Source organism: Hipposideros armiger, unplaced genomic scaffold (assembly GCF_001890085.2).
Source record: "Hipposideros armiger isolate ML-2016 unplaced genomic scaffold, ASM189008v1 scaffold_609, whole genome shotgun sequence".
Classification (NCBI taxonomy): Eukaryota; Metazoa; Chordata; class Mammalia; order Chiroptera; family Hipposideridae; genus Hipposideros; species Hipposideros armiger.
The window spans coordinates 737,951-758,981 of record NW_017731959.1 but is presented as its reverse complement, the minus strand read 5'-3'; the positions used below and the strand labels follow the sequence as shown (position 1 = coordinate 758,981).

General features: G+C 56.5%; 2 protein-coding genes across 10 annotated transcripts in view; one reads left to right on the top strand and one right to left on the bottom strand.

Moving 5' to 3' along the window:
- Nucleotides 1-7: 7 nt before the first annotated feature.
- On the top strand, nt 8-4,915 carry IGFLR1 (IGF like family receptor 1). 9 transcript variants are annotated; one of them, XM_019624881.1, is made up of 11 exons: nt 8-91; nt 347-420; nt 818-884; nt 1,091-1,189; nt 1,368-1,499; nt 1,606-1,701; nt 2,420-2,528; nt 2,942-3,159; nt 3,654-3,826; nt 4,017-4,353; nt 4,480-4,915. In XM_019624881.1, exons 5-11 carry the CDS (start codon nt 1,439-1,441, stop codon nt 4,803-4,805), a joined length of 1,320 nt encoding a protein of 439 aa, XP_019480426.1. In that variant the 5' UTR covers nt 8-91; nt 347-420; nt 818-884; nt 1,091-1,189; nt 1,368-1,438; the 3' UTR covers nt 4,806-4,915. The 9 variants fall into 9 exon arrangements, with proteins under 9 accessions (XP_019480426.1, XP_019480424.1, XP_019480427.1 ...); XM_019624879.1 differs by having other exon boundaries at nt 89-149; XM_019624882.1 differs by lacking the exon at nt 818-884 and having other exon boundaries at nt 89-149.
- A 348-nt stretch (nt 4,916-5,263) lies between these two features.
- Nucleotides 5,264-21,031, bottom strand: part of KMT2B (lysine methyltransferase 2B) — a gene marked incomplete at its 5' end in the record, with an annotated part of 19,075 nt that continues 3,307 nt past the window's right edge. Inside the window, 35 exons of the mRNA XM_019624802.1 lie at nt 5,264-5,839; nt 5,932-6,061; nt 6,178-6,261; nt 6,372-6,479; nt 6,784-6,961; nt 7,051-7,125; nt 7,211-7,348; nt 9,209-9,318; nt 9,395-9,484; nt 9,575-10,868; nt 10,951-11,178; nt 12,234-12,394; nt 12,493-12,571; nt 12,649-12,769; nt 13,001-13,159; nt 13,873-14,010; nt 14,090-14,181; nt 14,280-14,395; nt 14,953-15,026; nt 15,160-15,264; nt 15,355-15,444; nt 15,520-15,704; nt 15,879-15,992; nt 16,528-16,645; nt 17,074-17,169; nt 17,272-17,418; nt 17,558-17,671; nt 17,803-17,901; nt 18,182-18,276; nt 18,592-18,870; nt 19,113-19,168; nt 19,330-19,609; nt 19,895-20,045; nt 20,139-20,252; nt 20,462-21,031. The exon at nt 20,462-21,031 is cut by the window's right edge and continues 7 nt beyond it. Of these exons, the coding sequence (XP_019480347.1) occupies nt 5,564-5,839; nt 5,932-6,061; nt 6,178-6,261; nt 6,372-6,479; nt 6,784-6,961; nt 7,051-7,125; nt 7,211-7,348; nt 9,209-9,318; nt 9,395-9,484; nt 9,575-10,868; nt 10,951-11,178; nt 12,234-12,394; nt 12,493-12,571; nt 12,649-12,769; nt 13,001-13,159; nt 13,873-14,010; nt 14,090-14,181; nt 14,280-14,395; nt 14,953-15,026; nt 15,160-15,264; nt 15,355-15,444; nt 15,520-15,704; nt 15,879-15,992; nt 16,528-16,645; nt 17,074-17,169; nt 17,272-17,418; nt 17,558-17,671; nt 17,803-17,901; nt 18,182-18,276; nt 18,592-18,870; nt 19,113-19,168; nt 19,330-19,609; nt 19,895-20,045; nt 20,139-20,252; nt 20,462-21,031 (6,264 nt within the window). The remainder of the gene's footprint in view (nt 5,840-5,931; nt 6,062-6,177; nt 6,262-6,371; nt 6,480-6,783; nt 6,962-7,050; nt 7,126-7,210; nt 7,349-9,208; nt 9,319-9,394; nt 9,485-9,574; nt 10,869-10,950; nt 11,179-12,233; nt 12,395-12,492; nt 12,572-12,648; nt 12,770-13,000; nt 13,160-13,872; nt 14,011-14,089; nt 14,182-14,279; nt 14,396-14,952; nt 15,027-15,159; nt 15,265-15,354; nt 15,445-15,519; nt 15,705-15,878; nt 15,993-16,527; nt 16,646-17,073; nt 17,170-17,271; nt 17,419-17,557; nt 17,672-17,802; nt 17,902-18,181; nt 18,277-18,591; nt 18,871-19,112; nt 19,169-19,329; nt 19,610-19,894; nt 20,046-20,138; nt 20,253-20,461) is intronic.

Here is a 21,031-nt window from a genome sequence, read left to right as displayed (position 1 = left end):
GCTGTACGCATGAGCTCCTCCTGTAGGTGATTCTGTGGAGAGGGCGCAGGCCTCCGACACGCAAGCGCACTAGGGAGTTTCTGAGCGCGTGGTAAGCGTCCAAAGGCAGCGAAGAACTACACTTCCCAATGCTCTTTTAAGCAACGGAAGTGAGTTAAGAGCAGACGAGAGTTGGAGGGTTCGGGCAAAAACGGCTGAATGTTTAGCTTCGATATTCGGGACTGAATATCGGGGGGTCGGAGACGGAGCACTTGGTTTCTTGGTGGCTGGGCAGCGTGGTACGGTGTTTCTGAGGTGCCCGGCCTCCCTGGCCCACGGTTCACCTCGGTCTTTGCATCTCTTCCAGGGTTAACTGCTCTTTTTACTTTAAGATCGGCATGGGGACCGGTGGTCCTGGCTTCACAAACGACTTGCACCCAGGTGAGACCCGGCACAGAGCTTGAGGTTTAACGCCTCCCGGCCGTTCCCCTTCTGTTTTCTATCATCGCGAGGTCCTGCGTTTTCCGGATTTCGAAGCCCCACCCTACCGCCCGGCTTTTTTCTTGTCGGACTTCGCGGATTCCTCCCCCAGCCTTCAGGCTCTTCTCCCAGGAACTTGGCCACATCCCCCATACGTACAAACTACACCCTTGGGCTGTCCCTCACTTCTCGGTCCCCTGCCTCTTCTGGATTTCTTAGGGGAAAGCATCTCTGATGCACTCAGGATGCTCTGGCTTTTTCTCTGTTACTAAGTTCAACCCCCAACCTTCGTATCCCACCCCTTTGCACGTAGTCCCGCCTTCTATGCTCAGGCTCCGCTCCTCTAAATTGTATTTAGACCGTAATGCTGCTCATCCTGTACCGAAATCAACGGAACACCGCCCAAACCGCAGATGGATCCCACTGTGAGTGAGGGACCGGTTTTGGGGGCAGGGCGGACAGCCCTTAGCAGGCCACCCCCTGATTCCACCCTGCCTCCTCCTCCAGGTCACATGAGCTATGTGGAGGTGCAAGAACGCTATGATAACTTCTTTGAAGTGAGGGTTGGCAGGGGTGGGTTGAGTTTCCTGTGGTCCAGGAGCTCAGCTGAGCTCCTCCTGGTCTTCCGCAGGAAGTGTTCACCGAACTGCAGGACAAGTACGGGGAGATTGAAGAAATGAATATGTGTGACAACTTGGGGAACCACCTCGTGGGCAATGTTTATGTCAAGGTGCTTGCTTTCCTCACATTTGAGCCCAGAGGCGGAGGCATTTCAGTGCCTAATGGCCATCATTAAAATATCATAGCTTGAGGTCCGTCACTAAATCCAGTTCACCCCCAGAGCTGCTAACTAATCCCCTAAAGATTTCTGAATTTGATTGCTAACCCTGACCGACTTTCCCCCTCAGTTAACACGAGGAGGATGCCGAACGGACAGTAACTGAACTCAATAATCGCTGGTTCAGTGGGCAGGCTGTGCATGCCAAGTTGTCTCCTGTCACTGACTTCTGGGAATCATGCTGTCAGCAATGTGAGATGGGGTATGGCAGTAGAGGGGTGGGATGGGCACCTGGAGTCTCAGACTCCTGTGTGTGTGTCAGTTGGGGGCTGTCAGTGATAATGGCCATCCATCTATCCTCAACCCAGAGAATGTACCCGTGGTGGCTTCTGAAACTTCATGCACCTGCGGCCCATTTCCAGGAACCTCCAGCAGCAGCTCTGTCGGCAGGGAACCAGGTGCAGGTACCTCAGGACCAGCCTGCCAAGACTTCTCATACCCTAAGGCCCCTATGCCCTGAGATGAACCTGATCCTATGCCCTAATAACAATGTCTCAAGCCTTTGGTATCCTAAAACTGGAAGTGAGCCCTATCCCAAGACTAGCACCTATGTCCCAACCCCAAAACCAGCCTGGATCTCTAATCCCGAGATAATCCCCTGATCATCTGTTCTGAAACCACCTCCAGGAACTCTGTTACTTCATCACCTGCTCTGCCCCACCGCTCTGGTCCTCTCCCCACTACTGTTCCCAGGTCACCACCGAGGTCCCATACCCACCACCATCCCCAAGAAAGAAACTATTGACGTTCCTCAGACCACCGGTATGGCCACTTCTGAGATCCTGGCCTTCTTACCCTCCACCCCTGATAGGCACCGATGTTCCTGGCCAGGACCCCTCCTCAAATTCCCTTAACTCCCTAGGGGCATCTCCCTAGCCTCTGGGGCCTATTGCCTCTCCACTAATAAAGTTCTGTATTGAGGGTGTATATCTCAAGTCTAGTTATGAGTGGGGAGGCATTTCCTTCCACCACTACGTCTCCTGACTAAAGGGGAAGTAGGCTGGCCTCTGCCCACAACTAAGCGAAGAACTTCAAGTAATAGGTGGAAAATCAGCCGGCTCAGGGTCCACCGCCCTAGGATCCCCTAAGTGGGACTGGTGGGGTGGGGGCTCCTTTTTACAGGAGAAACATCAGCACATCCATCTGAGGCTTCTCGAGGGGAAGACGCCTGGTTGTGGCAGGTTGGAGGATTCCCAGCCTGGAGGAGATTGGGGTTAGGAGCTAAGGTAAGGTCACTTGGAGTTGAGTGGGAGTCGCCAGTGGGTGAGGGCTGTGTCCTCCATCCCTGCTTCCCTGAGATGGGAGTCAGTAATATCTAATACTTAAATTTACTGTATGCCAGGTGCTTCCCTAAAAGCTTCTAGTAATGGTTTACTTCTAGTAACGTTTTTACTTCTCCACCATAACCCTATGAGACAGGTGGTAGGTATTGTTATCCTGTTTTATAATGGGTTATGGCAGAGGTGGGATATGAATCCACAGTCTCCAGAGTCTTTGCTGTAGCCAGCTTGAGTCCCTGTGGCTTCTGTAATGGGCCAGGAGCTGGACTTGGGGGTTTGGGGTAGATTCCCTGCGTCTGTAGGGGCTTGGGGATCCTATGCCCCCACATCCACTGCTTCCTTCTGCTTTGATTTAATGGGAAAGTGACAAAGGCTCTGTGGCCGGAAGTCCTGCGGTCATGGGTCCCCAAGCTGCAGGCCCCGCCTGGATGGGGCCCCAACGCCTCCTGTTTGCTGCGCTGCTCCTGGCGCAGGCGTCGCCTCGAAAAATCTCCCAGCACTGCGGCCGACTCGAGTACTGGAACCCTGATAACAAGTGCTGTGGCAGCTGCCTGCAGCGCTTCGGGCCACCCCCCATCCCGGGTGAGGAGCAGGGACTGGGCGTATGCATATGTTTGGGCGGAGCTAGGGGGTTATAGGGGTCCGGGGAAGGAGCTAAGTTTGGGGGCCTCGCTTCAGGGTAGAGGCGGCGGGCCTTAAGCAGATAAAGGCAGGTCTGGGGGCTGAGCCTGTGAAGAAATAGATAAGTATGGGATACGTGAAGGCCACGGGGAAGGCTTGTGGCCTGTTAGGCGGGATCAGGGCGGTGAGGAAGGGGTGGACTGTGCAGACAAATCCGTGTGGCTGAGCTCAGTATGGGAGCGGCAGGGACATGAAGAGGGAGGGGCCTGTGGAGAAGGTTTCGGAACTGGCAGGGCTAGTGTGGGGAGTGGAAGCACTGAGGAGTGGGCACGTCCGCTGATAATTGGGTGAGTAGAGTCCCAGGGGCGGAGTCTGTTGGAATAGGACAAAAGGGAAAGGGCATCACGGAGGAGGCGGGGCTTGTAGGCCACACCTGAGACCCTGTCCTCTCCTAGACTACGAGTTTTCGGAAAACTGCGGGCTAAGTGACTTCGGCGATCACGAAAGGCATCCCTTCCAAGAGTGTCCTCCTGGGCAGTGCAACCCCAACAGCATGGAGCTTTGTAGCCCCTGTGGAGGCGGAGCAACGGCCTCCACTCACAGGAGAATCCGGCGGCGCTGTAAAGAGGTGCTAATCGGGCTCCTTACGGCTCTAAGAATCCTGCTGGAGGTGGGGCAGGGTTTGTACAGCATGGTTTGGGATCGGGTGGGCGTTGTCTGGATCCCTCTTCTGAGGGCTGTAAGGATGGGGAACCTTGGGCCGAATGGGCAGGAGCGGGGCGTGCCTCCTGCTTTACTCTAACCCCCCTAATTCGCAGAAATCGGTCCCTACCAAGGAGCGCTACTCCCTGAAGCTTGAAACACCCAGCAGCCCAAGCTCCCAGGAGCCCAGCTCACCGGAGATGTACAGTTCCGAACAAACAGAATCTGAGCACACCGTCCCTCGGCAGGCCTTGCTGAGTTTTGCCCTGCCTCTGGTGCTGGTTCTGCTGTTTACCTCAGCAGCGATCTTCCTGTTCGCTCTGCAAAGGCACCGCCGCTGCCGCCAGGGGAAAGCTATCCTCTACCCCTATCCCAGCTTGGCTTGTGGTGACTCCAACACCCACATGTTCTTGCACTCGTCCCCTTCAGGTTTCATGGAGGTATCAGAGGCAGGTAACTCAAGGAAGGTCTCTCTGCTTTCACTCCTGGGCAGGGAGGGGTTTAGTACCGGACACACCAAGCGGGGGGAGGTGGACTGGAAGCCCACGCTTTCTCCCCTTCGCCCCCATTGTCTCCCAGAGCTGTCAAATCTGGCATCGCAGCCCCTCTCTCGACTCCTGGATGAGCTGGAGGTGCTGGAGGAACTGATTGTGCTGCTGGACCCTGAGCCCGGGCCAGGTGGGGCACTGGCCTGTGGTACCACTCGACACCTGGCTGCAAGATACGGACTGCCTGCTGCTTGGTCCACCTTTGCCTACTCACTGCGACCCAGTCGTTCGCCTCTGCGAGCCCTGATAGAGATGGTGGTGGCAAGGGAGCCCTCCACTTCTCTGGGCCAGTTTGGCACACACCTGGCCCAACTAGGGCGGGCAGATGCGCTGCAGGTGCTGTCCAAGCTTGGGTGATCTGGGGCTTGCCCAGTCTAATACTCAAATGTTTCCCTTGAAACAAGTGCCTGTTGTCTCTCGGCCTCATTAAGAGGCCCTCTTGAAATACAGCCTTAATTGGAACAAGACCCAGCAGACATCCTTATTTCCTCCTTCGCACCGCAAGAAAAGGGCCCATTCCATTATACACTTAGACCATAAGTGGGAGAGCTGGTCTCAGGTGCCTCTGGGCAACCAGGGTCTCTTGAGAAATGTTCCTGCTACCCCTAAGAGAGCTCATTCTCAGGGACCCAGCTGGGTCCTAACTTGTTGCTCTGAAGCCTTGGACAGACCCCATAATTTACTTCTAATTCTCAACAATGGCCTCTCACCTACCTGTTGAGGCCGATGGGCTTCCCTGGCTCAGGATGGGAGTGGGGCATAGAGAAACGAGCTCCTACCTGGCCCTACCACCGTACAAACTGGCAGACCACCTCTCCAAACATTGACAGACTTTATTGTGGGGGGTTCCCACCTGGGATCCCACCCTCTTAAATAAAAAAGTGCATAGAAAAGAAGGGATTTAGAAACTTTGTACAGTATCTACAACCTGGGACCCCAGGGCAGTAAGGGGGCGACTGCTGGGTGGGCTGGAGGGGTGGAGGCAGGGCCCTTGCCACCCGCATGCCCACATCCACCCTGAACATGACAGAGGGGGTGAGATGCTCTGGGAGAGACTAGGGAGCCCCCAGACCAGGGGCAAGATGGCCACGGGAGGCATGGTGGGCAGCACGGCTTCAGTTAAGGAACCGACGGCAGCGCTTGGCGCCACAGTTGCAGGGCAGCTTGTTGCTGGCATCCTCAATGGGGAACTTGTAGTCATAGGTGAGCTCCTCACCGCGCAGGATGCGGCGCAGGGCAAAGATGACGATGTGTTTCTGGCCCTCCACGTGGATGACCCGAGAGAAGCAGTTGGGCTCACACGAGTGGTTGATGAAGCGGGCAGCATTGCCATGCATCGTGGCATCTACCACATCAAAGTCATCCATGCGGAACATGTAGCACCCAATGCCCTACAGGAACAAGGCGGGGGTAGTCAGGTGCTCTGTTCCCATGGGCGGGCCCTGCCTCACCCACCTCATTCCCATGTCCCGGCAGAGCCCACCTTCCCATCGTAGAACTTCTCCCGCTTGTCAGTCAGCACAGAGCGAATGACAATACCAGAGTACTCGATGACCATCTCGCCGGCATCGATGTTGCGCTTACAGAACAGGCCCCGCCCATGGATGGCAGATCTGCAGGGCAGGATGGGCAAGGGGAGCTCAGGGGGCCGGGGGACAGAGCCAAGGCAGCACCGCACCAGGGCACCTGTCATCCACCCAAGGGGCATCCTCCCCCCAACCCCACTAACCTGTAGACGCCCACAGCCTCTTTGGACGTTTTCTTGAGGTGGCGAAAGCGCATGGCCATGGGCAGCTCTAGGCTGGTGGCACGTCTGGTGGGGGACAGCAGAGTCACACGGGCTGGTACCCAGGAATGACCTCTCCTGCCCCTGGTCACCCTCTTTAGGACCCTTCCAGACCACTCCAGCACCCTCCTCCATACCTCGTTGACCTGAGCTGCACCTCATCCTCTTCCTCATCACAGGTGGCTCCCTCAGGGAGCACCCGGTGCTGGGAAGCCAGGAAATTGAACATGTCAAAGGTGCACTTCCTGCAGGTGGGAGAGAAGAAAGGAGGGAGGTTCATAGCCATTCCTTTGAGGTGCTACCCACCTATTCGTGGCCTGGGCTGGCTGCTGGCAGAGCAGGAGAAATACCACTACTATTGAAGATATGGCAAGCAAAAGGGGAATGAATGGGGTGCCTTCTTCTGATATGAACTCCAGAAATCATTCCTGGAATGGCCTAGTGTCTTCTCCCTGGGCCTCAATTTCTAATTTGTACAGACTTAATTCTCACCCTCAAGGACTCCCCATAGGGCTCCCTAACCCAAGTATCACACCCCAGACCTCTCACCGGAGATAGACTTCGGCACGGGCTGCCCCATGGGGGTTCAGAGGTGGCTCCTCCTGACCCTCTCCCTGCTGGTGGTAGCGGAACTTATAATGTTGGCAGCGTTGGGCCCCAGGCAGCTGCTCTGCCAGGAAGATGACAGCGTCGTGGTGGATGCCCAGGAGCCTTGCCCCACTCATTCCTGGGGAGAGTCAAAAGTCATGTCAGAGGCCCATCATGCCCTTGGGGAGTCATTCCAGGCCCCAGCATCCCTGTGTCCTCCCCACTTACCACTAAAGGAGAGATGTCTAAGCCGGGCATGCCCTCGGGCCTCCTGCACCTTCTCAATCAGAGCTCTCCATGCCCCTGAGGAGAGAGAAGGGCCAGAGCAGAGTCAGGATGGTATTGTATGGGACACCTTCCCTCCCGGTCACGGACACTCCTGACTCACCCTCCAAGCTCTCTGCCTCCACGCTGAACCCATCCTCACTGCTGATCTCAAAGCGCAGATGCGGGCCAGCCCGTTTTGGGGCCTGGTTCTCTTTATCCTCTGGGGATGAAGGCTCTTCCTCAGAGCTTGAAGCCTCACCTGGTCCCAGGGAGCAGGTCAGGGTAAGTGAGCATCACCCCTCCTGGAGTCAAAAGCCCCAGGTCTCCGTTGCCCACTCTCCCTCCTTGGGCACAAGCATAAACACTGGGTCTGAAGGCCTCCCCCTGCTCTAATTGCCCAGCGAACCCTACAGACCAGACCGGGCATTATTTTTTTTAAGGGGTCTGCAGTTCCTTTTCTGCAGGACTTCTTGGCTAGATGGGCAGTTCCACAGAGGCTTGGAGTGCTTTAGCCCTGTAAGGACACACTATGGCTCACTCAAACCCAGCCTACCATAAATGCCTATCGACCCCTCATTCTTCTGTTTCACACAAAATAAAAAATATTGGAGAATTATATTATTTTGTACATGTACATTTTTATATGCAGTATATTTCTGTAAATATTACAAATATATGATTATATAGCCCCATACTCACAGATCAAATACATGTACATTCTGAGCAATTTAAGGGATTTCTCAGGGCTTAAGATTTTAAAGATAGAGCAGACAAGACTTGCTGATGTAGGAGATGTGGATGTGAGAGAAAGGAGGGGGGTGAGGGTTAAGGACAAATCCGAGGTTTGGGGCCTGAACAACTGAAAGGATAAAACTGCCACTGACAGAGATCGTGAGCGTGGGGGAGAAACAAGTGTGAGGTAAGGTCAACAGCTCTGTTTGGGACATGTGGATCTGAGATTCCTCTTAGAAAAACTCCCCTGGCATCTTGCTGGTGGAGATGGGAAGCAGACACTAGGATAAAGGAGTGTGGCTAGCAATTTGGGGGCTATCAGAATCAGAGATGCGATTTAGGGCAATGAAGTTAGACAAGAGCACCTGGGACATGCCAAAGTTGACAGGCTGTGACAATGAGGAGGCAAAACCAGAGAGGAGAGGGGTGCGGTTCTAGAAGCTGGGAACGGGAGGGAGGGATCAGCACACCAAATGCTGCTGGTTCAAGCAGGGTGTGGACTGAGGACTGAACACTGGGTGGACTGGGAATAATGGTAAGTTTGCGTGGAGCACTCTTTAGGGAAGGCAGGACTCACATGACCACCCTTTCTTCCCACATCACTAAGGAAGACTCTCAACCTAACTCTTGCTATGTGACCCACGTCATCTCTAGGCCTCAGTGCCCCTGGGTCCACCTCTGATAACTTCTTCCACCTCTTCTTAGCCCTCTCCCATCCTCACCTCCATTCTGTCCCCTGAACACAACAGGCTGACTACAGAGGCCTCACCTGGACGCTCTCTCATTGCCTGCTTTCTCAGTGCTCAATCTAAGCTGCAGTGCATTTGCTAATGTAAATGTCTATTTCCTTTGCCAAAATGTGGTATGCTCCCTAAAGGCAGGCAGGAACCTGTCACTGTCACTGTCACTGCTACATCCTCATGCCCTCTCTGACCCCATACGCAGTCTTTCAGTTGAGCAGTCTCAGTCCACCTCACTTTACTTCCACGTTCAGCAGCTGTGCTCTACTGTACATAATGGGAAAATCCACATACTGTGACAAGGTTGGGGTCTAAGCCTCAGGCTGCTGGATTACCAGCTTACTTGGCTATGGCTCGCTCGCTCTCGGCCTTCCCTGACCAACAGAGCACTTTGCTTCTAGCTTCACTGAGTCTGTCAGCCAAACTATTCCAAGTGCCCCCATTCTGTGTGCTGATGTCTGCAGGTACACTTAACCTTACCTTTCTTTCATCTTAGAGGTGTCCTATTCAACCCAGCCACCATGTCTCCTCTCACTTCCTTTTCCATCCACTTTTTTGAAGTGGATCAACTCTCCACTGTATCTGTCAGTTACTCAGCTGAGCAAGCACAGGGAAGGAGGCAGAAAGAGGGAAAGGCTGGTCCCTACCTGAGTAGTGGTGCCACTGGGACTCAAGCAGCAGGTCGGGGGGACCATCGGGAGCCTGGGAAGGACCACCTTCTGGAAGTGGCAGCAGAGGGGACCGGTCCTGGAGGGGCCTGTGAGGAGAGACCTGTCAGAAGAGGGATGGGGACAGCGATCCCAGAGCCTCCAGGAAGGGAATTGGCCACTCACCTCGGGCTTTCCTCTCCAGTGGGCTCCCCAGGGTCATCCAGGTCGAGAACTCCACGCACTGTGGGCGTTTTCATCCTCACTCGGCTAAACCTGGCGGTGAGGGGAACCACGTGAAGCCTGAGCTGCCTTCTCCTGTCCAACTCCCTTGCCTGCCTCCATAGCCTCAGCATACTCACTCACCCGCTTCCACCAAGCCCTGGACCCTGGGGGGGATCCTCCAAGACCTCTCCATCTTCCTCCAGCCGGGGGGTCTTGCTCGGGGGAGGCGCTGATGGGTTACGGCCAGAGAAGGTGGACACCCGCTTGACACGGATGGCCTGGCGGGGCGGGCTGGAGGGCCCACTGCTTAACACCAGTGTCAGTGGAGGGGGGGGTGGGGGTGGAGCAGGGCGGACCACCCCCACCACTGGCAACACACCCAGCAGGGGTCCTGGGGGCAGAGTCCAGGAAGTGGGGGCTGTGGGGGGGATGGGAGGGGGCAGAGGTGGCTGCTTCACTGGGGTGGAGACAGGCTCACCCTCTCCAGCCATCTTCACAAACACCTGTCCCAGTTTGTTGACAAGGATGATTTTGGATGTGGCGGGTTTGGGGGGCTCAGGAGCAGGGCCCAGGCTCAATACCCGGACCCCTGGAGCCCCAGGAAGCCAGGCAAACGTCCGTGTGGGGTCAGCTGGACTAGGGGGTAGGCCCTGGGGGGGCTGGCTGCCATTGGCCAGGGGAGGTGCTGGGGGGAGTGGCTCCTCTCTGGGCCCAGTACCCCCCTCCCCAGGCCCCCCTAGGTTCTTCAACACAAAATCCACAATTTCTGACGGCAAGTCCTCGGGAGGTCGGGCCCTGTCCCCTGCAGCCCCGATGACCCCAGCCCGGCCTGCTCCTGGCCCTGAAGGAGGCGTTCCCTGGCCCCGAGGCTGCTGGACTGCTTCAGCCTCGCTGTCTGTGCCGTCATCCACTCCGTCCAGCTGTTCAATGCGGGGGGCTCCAGGGAGAGCGCCAGGGGCCAGGGCAGGGCCAGACACCACAGTCACAGGGAAGTGGACGTAGCGGGGGGTAGGGCTGGCCTCCTCCTCTGAGCTGTCCCCTGGGCCCCCATGGCTGCTTCCCACTGCCCCTGCGGCCACAATCTCTTCCTGAAAGGGCTCAGTGCCCAGCAGGCTGGCCGCAAAGTCCAGGTCAGCAGCACTCAGTCCTGACACCACCTCCATGTCCTCAAAGTCTGGGCCCAAGTCTTCGGGGGGTGGCGGAGATGGGGCAGGGCCAGGGGGAGCCAGCTCCCCTGAGGTAGGTGTGAGGGCTCTAACGACTGAGGTAGGAGGGGGCACCCTGAGCTGAGGGGAGGTTCTGAGAGGGGGAGAGGCCCGCCGTGATGGCGGCAGCCTGGAGGCCAGGGAGCTGGGACGATGGGAGCGTCTGGGGGGAGCTGGGAAGTCCGGGTCTCCCACTGTAGGGATGTGGTGGGTCAGAGAAGATGGACTTCCTGTGGAAGGAAGGGTCATTGTCAGCCAGGTGCTCCTGCCTCACCTGACCCAACCCTCCCCTGGATACTTCCAGGTACTCACCAGGGGAGGGCAGGGGACCAAAGGAGACACCTCCCAAGGGCCTCCGGGATGGTGAATAGTTGGGCACTTTGATTCGAGCCCCTGAAAAGCAGCGGGGGGCTGGAGGAGGGGCGCTACTTGGATCCAGCCGAAGAATGGGGTCCAGGTTTTGGACGGGTGAGTGGTGCTCAGGAGCTCCAAGGACAAGGGCATCTGTATCTGGCGGGGGGTCCACATGATCTGGGGTCTCTAAAGAGGCAAGAAACGACATCAGAGGTAGCAGGGGCTCTTTGTCAAAGCCTCTCCTCAAATGCCCTCCGTTCTTTTGAGCCAAGTGCGTCTTCTCCGCCCCTGCCCCAACCCTGTCACAATGGGCACTGGTTCCCAGTCATCACATAGGCCCCAAACCCCCGTTGACTTCTGTAAAACCTCCACATGCACGTGGGTCATTTGTGATCCTTCCTCACCCATCCTTTGCCATCTCCCTGCTTCCTGGCTGCCTACTGCTGATTCAGGCCCTACAAGCCACGAGGGGCACTGCCCTCTCTCTAGCACGGCCAGTCCTACCACTTTCTTACCTGCTCTGCGCATCCCTGCCACATCAAACACATCCGCCCCATCCTGGCACTTGCGGCTCCCCATTACCTGGCTCCACCCAACCTGTTGCCTCCTCCCCACACTCCCTTGTTTCCAGCCAGGACGGCTGCGCCCTCCTCCCCTCTCCACTTCATGTCAGGCTCCAACCTGGAACGAACTTCTTACTCACAGATACAATCCCAATCTCCTCCTCCTCCCATTCAGCCCCCAATGGCCTCTCCCTTTACCCATCTCCAAGTCCATTCTCTGCTCTGTGCCATCCAGCCCTCAGCTACCAATATGGCTGTGAAGGTGCCAGTTTGGGAATTGAGCAGGTCGGGTTAGAAGCCAGGCTCCACCACTATGCTACTGTGGAGTGACTACCCTTTCGAGTTGCAGTTCAGCAGGGCTTGTACCTTCCTCAGAGAACTGTGGGGAGCATTACCTGAGCATGTAGCCCCAAGTCAGGTGGCCCTAAAAGCTCCTTACATCTGTACAGAAGTTGTCACCCTGTCCCCTCCCTCCCCCAATTCCTGTGAAACGCTGAGCACAGCCCCTGGCATATATAATGCATCGCCATAAGTTATCTGTTATTGCCATTACGATAAAGGAGAGAACTGCAAGCATCCTGGAGTTTCTTTAGGGGATAGGAAAATAAGGGTTGGTGAGGAACTATTTGGGGAGGGTGGCATTCAGGGAAGAAAATGAGATAGTTCCAAGGCTGTTACCTGTGGAAGGGGCGGGGCTGTGCACAATGGTCTGGTTCTCCTCCGCGGCCTCCAGGTGAACTGGCTCTTCCCTTGGCCCCCATGGCCGATACTCGAGAATTCGGCACCGATACCAGCAGCGCCGCCGGGCATCCACCGTGCTCCAGTACAGACGGGAGCACCTGTTGGGTGGGAGTGTGGGACGAGAGGGTCAGAACATTGGGAAATGGGATCCAGTACTGGGGCCCCAAACCCCACCAACTCCCTCTGGGCTGCTCACTGGTAGCCAATGGGGAAGAGCCGTCCCTCGCAGTCCGAGAGATCAGATAGAGTACCCAAGGAGTCAATCCGGATGGAGCCTACGGGGCAGAGGAGAGGTCAGCAGGATGGGGCGAGGCAAGGTCAAGAAGAGCACTATTGAGAGCGAGTGGCTTACCAATGAGCACGTTGATGGCATCAGGTTCGAGCCCCGTCAAGAACTTTCGCTTGAAGTTAATGCCCTCAAAGTCCACATAGACTCGGCGGAGAACATCAAAACCATCGGGGGTCACGATCTCCTGTGAGGTGGGATGGCCAATGGGGTTGTTGGATTGGTGGGGGGTGAGAGGGACGCAAGGGAAGGCTCTGTAGACAGGGACTGGACACTCGGGGGCTTGGCTAAAGGACTCAGGGAAAACAAGGAGACACTGAGAGGCAGCAGGGGCCTGGTCTGAGGGGCTGCAGGGGTCCCCGAGTGGAAGGGAGAAAGACAGCAGTGGGGAGCTGTCTCCCCCACGGTAATGGCCCACCTTGCCATCCAGCAGGTCTGTGTGTTTCTGACAGAAAACCTTCTTGTCATCCTGGAAGATGCAGTAGCTGGCCCGGGCACACATGAAGTGGAAGTTGCTGAGGCAGGAGGAAAGGCAGCAGCCCACAGTGGCTCCAGGCTTTAGGCAGAGCTCACAGCGCTGCGGGTGGAAGGGGCTGCTGAGGGGAGAAGCCAGTGACCGGGGCCAGGGCCTGATGCTCAGCATCACTGTCCTTGAGACCCTGCTTGGGCCCGTCTAGCCCAGCACTTCACACAGCAAAGGCACTCACCAAACATAACCTCTCCCCTAGCTGCAACCAGGGCCAGACTGACATCAAAATTATTTCAGATTTTTCTGAAGCAATGTTGCAGTAGAAAGAAAAATAGCAACAGCAACATTTATCATCTCACACATGGTTCTAATGTGGAACCTGTCTTATTTCATTTAATCCTCACATCTGTTCTGAGGTAGGTACCTCTCTCGTCCCACTTCCTGAGGGTGTGCCTGGGGTATTCTACACAGCAGCTGCCCCAGGTCCCATACTAGTAAGGGGGGATTCTGGCCCAGGCAACACCTCACCTCATGGGGATACAGTAAGAGCTAAATGCCATACTGTATGGAAAGCATTTGGCACAGTTTCAATCAACAGGAGGACTTCTGAGGTTTTGTCTCCCAGGCCAGAGGACACAAATAGGATAAAAGCCATGATCTGTGCCACACTAGAGCCCCGGGACAACCAAAAAACATACTGAGCGCCAGCATTGAAAGGACACGCTGGAGTAGAGACTGTGAAACGAGAGCTGCTGCCACCAAAGGAGGGGCCCTACCCAAGGCCCTGAGGGCTGCCCACCTCGCCAGGCCCGTGCCCTCACCATCTGCCTCCCTCGAGCCACAGCAGCATGCACATTCTTGAGGGAGCCATCGTTTTCCTCAAACACTTCGGCTGACCAAATGGCACAGTTGACATGTGTCCACTCATTCTGCCCGATGTACAGGAGCCGCCCCGCCTCCTGGGGGCAGAGGAGTGACATGAGGACAGGCCCCAGGGACCAGGCCCCACAACCTGGGGCTTCACGCAGTAGCCCTCACCTTAGAGTCTGCATCCCCATATTTGAGGCAAAGAGCACACTGACGGGGGTCTTCCATGTGTGCAAAAGCAACTGGATCCTTGCCCTGAAAAGCTGGAAGAAGTATGGGAAAGACGATCCAACCATCAGGACCTGGAGCCTGGCCCCCCCCAACGCAGGGGCTCTGGCTTCCAGCCCCCACTTCCCAGTACCTGCTGAGGGGTCCCCTGGAGGCTGCCCTGATTCTGGGGTCTCTGGTTCCTGTTGCCTCCACTGAGCGTAGACATGGTCCAGGGATGGAGGCAATACAGCATTGGGAAGGACTCCGCTGTGGATAGGCAGGGTCAACAGCTGACATATCTAACAAGGGTGGCAGTCTAACAATCTCAGCCTTTATGCCATAACACCCCCTGTCCTTTTACCATGTGGCATTTCTCTGTCTCCCAAACAAGCCAGGCCCTCTCATGCTGCCGTTGGCACACGGAATACTGTTCCTCATGCCTGGAATACTCCTCCTCCACATCTCAGCTTGGATGTTATCCCTTTTAGGAAGTCTTAGGCCCTAGGCTCTAGCAGGAACCTCCCTGGGCTTCTTCATCATCACCCTGACTGTCTGGGTCATCAGTGACTGCTCCATCTTCCAAACATGGCTTGCGCACTGCTTTCCCCAACACTGCCTTGCACAAAGTAGAGACAAAAGAGAACTCCACAAACTGAGTCTTTGCTAGTCTACCACTACTGGAGACTCTCATCCCGGTCCCGTCACCCTCCAGACCTAACTCTGCTCCTCGTCTATTCTCAGCCCAGATTGACTCTGGATTCCCAGGTGCCCTTGGCCTTTGCCCTCACTCCTTGGTTCCCCTCCTGCTACCTAGCCTTGCTCACTTTGGCAGCCGGGTACTCCGTCGCCAGTACTTGGGGTCGTGGGCGTCGAACCAGCCGAACGTAGATTCTAGCAGCTGTGGAGTAAGTAACAGAATGAGAAGTAGCTTCCTCAGGAGAGTTGGCAGGAGCAAGGTCTGAAGGACCTACTCACTCTCTCCTCCCCACTACCACTCAGGCCACCCTACAGGCATCTCCCAAAGAGCTCACCTTCAGTAGGAGCCCCTTCGTCTGGCCTCCAGTCCGGCGCTCTGAGGTTTCTCCTTCTTCCGAATGCCTCATCAGGATACCCACCATGTCCTCCATGAAGCTGTGCTGTAAGGGGGTTTGTCAGGATCCAAGCCCCACCCCAATCCCAGCCCTCTCCTCCTGGCACCCACCTGTTCCTCTGAGTGTCCCACTCACCACGGACTTGTAGTGGCCTGCCTCAAAGAGCTGACTCACAGCTTGTAGATCACAGGGCCCTGGGTGCAGCTGCTTTCCATCTTGCCCACACTGCAAAGAGGGGAAGTCAGCAGGGCTGGTGCTGGGTCTGGCCCTACCCCATCCTGATGCCCGAGCCCTCCAGACCTGGGTGCACAGCAGCAGAGGGCCCACCACCTTGGAACTCAACAGGCCCTGGAGCACCTGGCGCAAGCCCCCCTGCAAAGCCCCACTCAGGGCGTCTCGCCAGCGGGGGGGTGTGGCCCCAGCACACGGTCCACAGGTGTACAACACCGAGTCTGGCAGCCCCGAAAGGATCTCATAGTCTTCATCTAGAACAGCCAGGGCGAGAAAGGAGAAAATGGTTCAGAAGGATGTGAGGGCTCTCAGCAGCCCCTAGGTCGCCAAGGACATTTAGCCCACCTGTGCTCTGAAGGTCTGCGGTGAGGAGTAGGACAGGGGTTCCTGCAGGGGTGAGGTCACATCCCAGTACTCCACCCACTCACCTGAGAGCCCCTCACACTTGGCGTGTACCCAGTGGTCACACTGTGCGCACTGCATCATCTTGCTCTCATAGTCGTTGTCTTCATAGCAGCGTGTGCAGATCGGGCAGTAGTTTCCTGAAGGTACAGGAAAGAGGGCAAGTCAGAGGGGCTGGGGCCACTACCTGCCCCTCAGAGTCTCTCGTAGGGGTGGGGGGTGGGAATGCCATCCCTTGACTGCTGCACAGGCTGCCTCCATTATGCCCTACCCTTCCCAAAAAGATGGCTAAAGATAAAGACTGTTTTGTAACCCTGTAGCCCCGACGCCTCACAAGGAATAGGGCCTTGCTAAAAATGCTGCCTGGATAAATGAGGAAAGCCCAGTTTTTCAAAGTGCTGAGTGGAGACTTGAGGTTCCAGGAAGCATCTCAGGGACCATCACAAGGGTAAGGTCCCAGGTCCTCCACTTCCAGTGCCCTCAGAGAGGCTGTGTTCCCCTACTTTATGTACTGGCTAGGCTTCTATGGAAGAGTACTCTAAACAGAAGAAAAAGTTCCATAGCTAAAAGAGGGTGGAAAGCCACTAGACACGAGCTTGTTCTAACTGCCTGTGCAGGAGCCTGGCCCACACCCCGGTGGACCCCCAGGGCCCAGGAACCCTGCCAGGTCCCCACCTTTCTCATAGAGCTGAGTGCACCTGGGGCAGAGGCTGTAATCTCCAGACCACTCGACGTCCCAGTTCTTGCCTGGAGTCGCCCCACAGCTTTTACAGCGCACGCAGGCTGAGCAGATCTGCGGAGGAGGGAGACAGGGTAACATTTAAGGGCAGAGCCAGGCACCAGGCTGGAGCAGTGTGCGGGCAGGATGGGCAAAGAGGGGTGGATGGTAGGCAGGCGACAGATGAGGAAGGACGGGTAAGAGAAGCAGAACAGGAAAGGAATGAAGTGGGGAGATTGGCAATGGGGAGACTGGGAAAGCCAGAGCAAGGGATTCTGAGCCTGAGACTATGGAATCCATGAGGCCCTGAAAACATTACATGCAAATTCTGCAAACAGATCTTGTCTATGTGAAGTTCTCGAGAAAATGTTATGCTTGTCAAACTCTCAAAAGGACCTCCAAACCTTCCCCTCCCCGTGAGAGTCCTGGCCTACAGCAAGACTGGGGGTGGGGGTGGCATTAATTAGAACTCCAAAGCAAGGCGTATGGGCCTCATTTCTCACCCAATGGCGCCGTTTGCGTGTGGCACGGGTTGGGTAGCTGGGCCCCAGGCAGGCTGGGTGGTAAGCATGGCGGCATCGCTCACACTCCAGGAGGTGCTATTGGATGTTGGAGAAAGACAGCAATGGTAGGACCTACTGGCACAGAGATACCCCTCTCCTCCATGTTTCCACCCACCCCCATGGTTCCTGTGTCCAAACCTTGGATCCCCGGCCTTTGCGTCCACAGACGTGGCAGAACTTGCAGCGGCGGCAGCACCAGGTGTCATGATGTTGGGGCAGGGGCCGCTCAGCCTCCTCCAGGCAGAATGGGTGGAAAGGGTCACAGCAGACTTGGCAGAATACCAGCTGGGGGTGGAAGAGTGAACGATGGGCACAGTGTGAGGCCAAGAGGCCAGGGCATGAGACCCTACTGAGAGGGCCCGAGAAATCAAGCAGTAAGTCCTAATGGAGACTTGCGGCCTGTGAAAAAAGCCGGGGATCCAACCTCATGCAGGCCTTTGCTGGCACACAGCAAGCACACCATAGGTGGCCCTCCTGGCACGGAGGTGAGCACACTCAGGCCTCCCATCAGCCACACGTTCTCCAGGTCACAATCCTCCTGAGGGAAGGGAGGACACAGGATCAGAGAGCAGTCAGGAGCACAGGTCAGATCTATCTTTAAAGCCCTGGCTTCTCAGACACAGTAAGCTTCTTCCAACCACAGTCCCTGCCACCCTCCCAACACCATACCTTAAAATCCACACGGACCCGGTGCACACCATCAGGTGACTTCTGTTTTCCAGTCCAGCCATTGGGAAAAGAAGCAAAAGGACCAGTGGCCAAAGCATCCTAGAGAGGGATGGTGGTGGTCAGAAGGCTGCCCGCCCCACCACTGCAGGTTTCTCTCCTCACTGCCCTCTCCCCCAGCCTGCAGTCCCGACTGTCTTTTGCCCAGGTCCTTTGCTTTCCAGAAGGACAGGCCTGCCTCACCCTTCAGGGCCTGTCTTCTGGTGTGGACACACCACGGCACTCAGGTGAGCCCGTTACCCTGACTTGCCAGGAAGCTCCTGGAGGGCGGGAGCCATGCCTTCCACAGGGCTCAGGGTTCTTGGTGTGGGGCCGTGCTGACCTTGTCCAGGCGCCTTCGGGCTTTGAGCTGCAATACAGGCTGCAGGGTGGCTTTGCGAGGCCGGCTCTGCTCCTCAGGTTCTGGCACTGGCAGCTCTAGGCAAGACACACGAGCAGTGAGGTTCCCCCTCTTCCCTGTCCCATTGCCCCTCTTCTACAACTCCCAAATGTTACCTGGATCCCCAGGGCCTTTAACCAACCAAGGTCCACTGGAGTGACCCCTAGGCCTTGCTGAATCATCTACTAAACATCTCTCACACCAGCTCCCCTTGTCCCCCTAAGACTACCTCCCTCCTTCTTTGCACTCAGCTACTTTCTCCATCACACTAAAAGAGCCCAGGGTCAGAGCCCCGCCCCCTCACATAAAAGACACACGACTGACTGACAGAGGAAGCAACAAGCAACTCGCACCATTCTCTCGGGGGTTCCGACGCCGGGGAGCAGGGGGACCCCCAGGCTCCGAGTCATCCGAGTCCTCGAAGATATCATAGGAGGGTCGCTGTTTGACGCAGCGCCGGGCAGACTTGCGCTGCAGTAGGAGGGAGTCCTGCTCCTCGGGCCCTTGGGGGGCCACCACCTCCTCCCGGGGCCCCCCAGCTCCCGCCCCCCGGCGTGGGCCGGGAGGACCAGGGGAGGCCTCAGGAGATTCATCGGAATCCCAGGGCAACAGCGTCTTCACTATCGTCCGGCCTGTGGGAACAGGGGACTTAGTAGGATTTGCGCTCAGCCAGGGACATGGGACATTGGGATGGAGAAAAGCCAGAAAGAAGCAGGGCAAAGGGAACAAGTGTGAGAGAGATACAAAAGCACATGATGGCAAAGAAAACAAAGGTGGTGGACTGCAAAGGGGAGGTGAGCCGAGAAAACAGGGTTTCCTCATCCCACAAGTCTAAATAAGATTGTGGAAAGAAACGTTCCTCAAAACTTATTACCTTTTTTAGCCAGCCGTTCCATCTTCCGAGCCTCTATCTTGTCGCACTTCCGGTATCTGGGGAGGGGAGCAGCACGTCACCAGGGTAGGGGACTGGTGGTCTGGGGGAAGAGAGGAAGCTCTCCACAAGGATGCCAACCCCACTGCTATGGAGGGGCAGGAGGCCTGGGTGATGGACAACCATGGGTGGGAATGGAGGCTGCATCCCAACTACTCACACACAGCACTGCTTCTTGGTGTTAGGGCCCCCAAACTTAGGCTTGTCCAGGCAGTTAACACAGGAGCCACAGTCCTGCACACGCAGGCAGCCCCGACAGTGTCCACACCGTGCCATCCGCATCTTCTTGCCATGATGGGAGGGCAGTGAGCGCCGGGGTGTATGAGCCAGGGGCCCTCCAGACCCTGCAGGCTCTGAGTCTCCCCCAGGCCCTGCTGACTCCACCTTTGCCCGCCGTGACCGTGATGGGACACTCTCCGTCTCAGATGCTGATGACGTATCTAGTGCAGCAGAGAGGAAGGGATGGAGCCACAAAGCCACCAGGCCTTTTACCTCATCTCCCTGTTCTTTCCTAGACCTCATTCAATTGGCCCTCTGGTCACCACTTTCCGACAGTGCTCAGGTTCCACGTGCCCCTAGACCCACTTTGTCTAAGACCTAGCATGTATTCCAACCCACTATCCACTTAGCTCCAAGCACACCACTCAGCTCACAGCTCTTGGTACATTTGCTTGCCCCCAGATTTCACACAGCTGTCAAATCTCCCCACAGCACACCCACCCTACCCTCTGTGGCGAGGTCCTGCCGATCTCGGAGAGGGAGAGCACTGAGGCGGGGGACATCTTCAGGCACCATGGCCCGGGCCTGACCCAGGGCCACAGCAGCATGACGGCAGACGTGTTTGATTCGTGGGCCTTGCACAGGGGACTCGGGGCCCTGGGGGAGGAGAAACCAGTAATACATGTGGGGAGTTGCTGCTTGTGCTCCTGTAACCAGCCTTCTTCAGAGGGCCCTCCTCCCACTCCATACCGATGGTCTCTCTCTCTTAGTTTCCAACGATTCATCTTCAGACCTGACAGAGCCTCTATCTGAGATCTGCTTGACAGTCCCCATGATCTCCTCCATCTGCCCTCCAGGGCTTGGCTGGTGGGAGAATAATAAACAGGGTCAGAGGCTGGAAAAGTGAGGAAAGATGAGGCCAAGGAAGGAACGCAGGGAGCTGGGGTATAGGGGAAGGACTGGCTCTGACGGTTCCCTGCAATTCTAGAGGATGTCTAGGGAGGCAGGTTAAAGGATTGCCGAGAATTGAGGCTGGATGACTGGGTGCGGGGGCCTAGCCAAAGCATACTTACCGGCATCAAAGACGCCACCTTCTGCTGCTGCTGCTGGTCAATCTTGAATAGCTGCACCTTGGCTCTCTTGAGAAGGCTGAACATTTTCTCCTCTACACCAGACAGTGGTAAGGAACCCAGGTCTGCAATCCGGGCTTTTTCCAGTGGTGGTGGCTGCTGTGGTGGTGGCTGTGGCTGCAACTGTAACTGTGGCTGCAGTGGTGGTAGTGCCTGGGGCAGCAGCTGGGTTGGCAAGGCCTGTAAGGGCTGCTGTAGCTGAGCCTGAGGTTGCTGCCCATTGCTCAGAGCTGGAATCCCAGGTGGGGGCACCTCGGCCTTAACAGGGGTGGCGACCACAGGGGTAAATCGAGGCAGGCTGAGGTGGTTAGTGCGGCCCACTGCCCGTGGCTCAGGCTCAGCTGGAGATTCATCAGCGGGAGGAGGCTCTGGCTCAGGGGCTTCAGGGGCCCCAAGAGGAGTAGTAGTAAGCACCGATTCATAGATCTTCAGGTGGGCTTCACTTGGGGTAAACTGAGGGGCCCGAAGGAGCAGGGGCCTCCTGGATGGGGTGACAGGGGCAGGGGGTGGGGG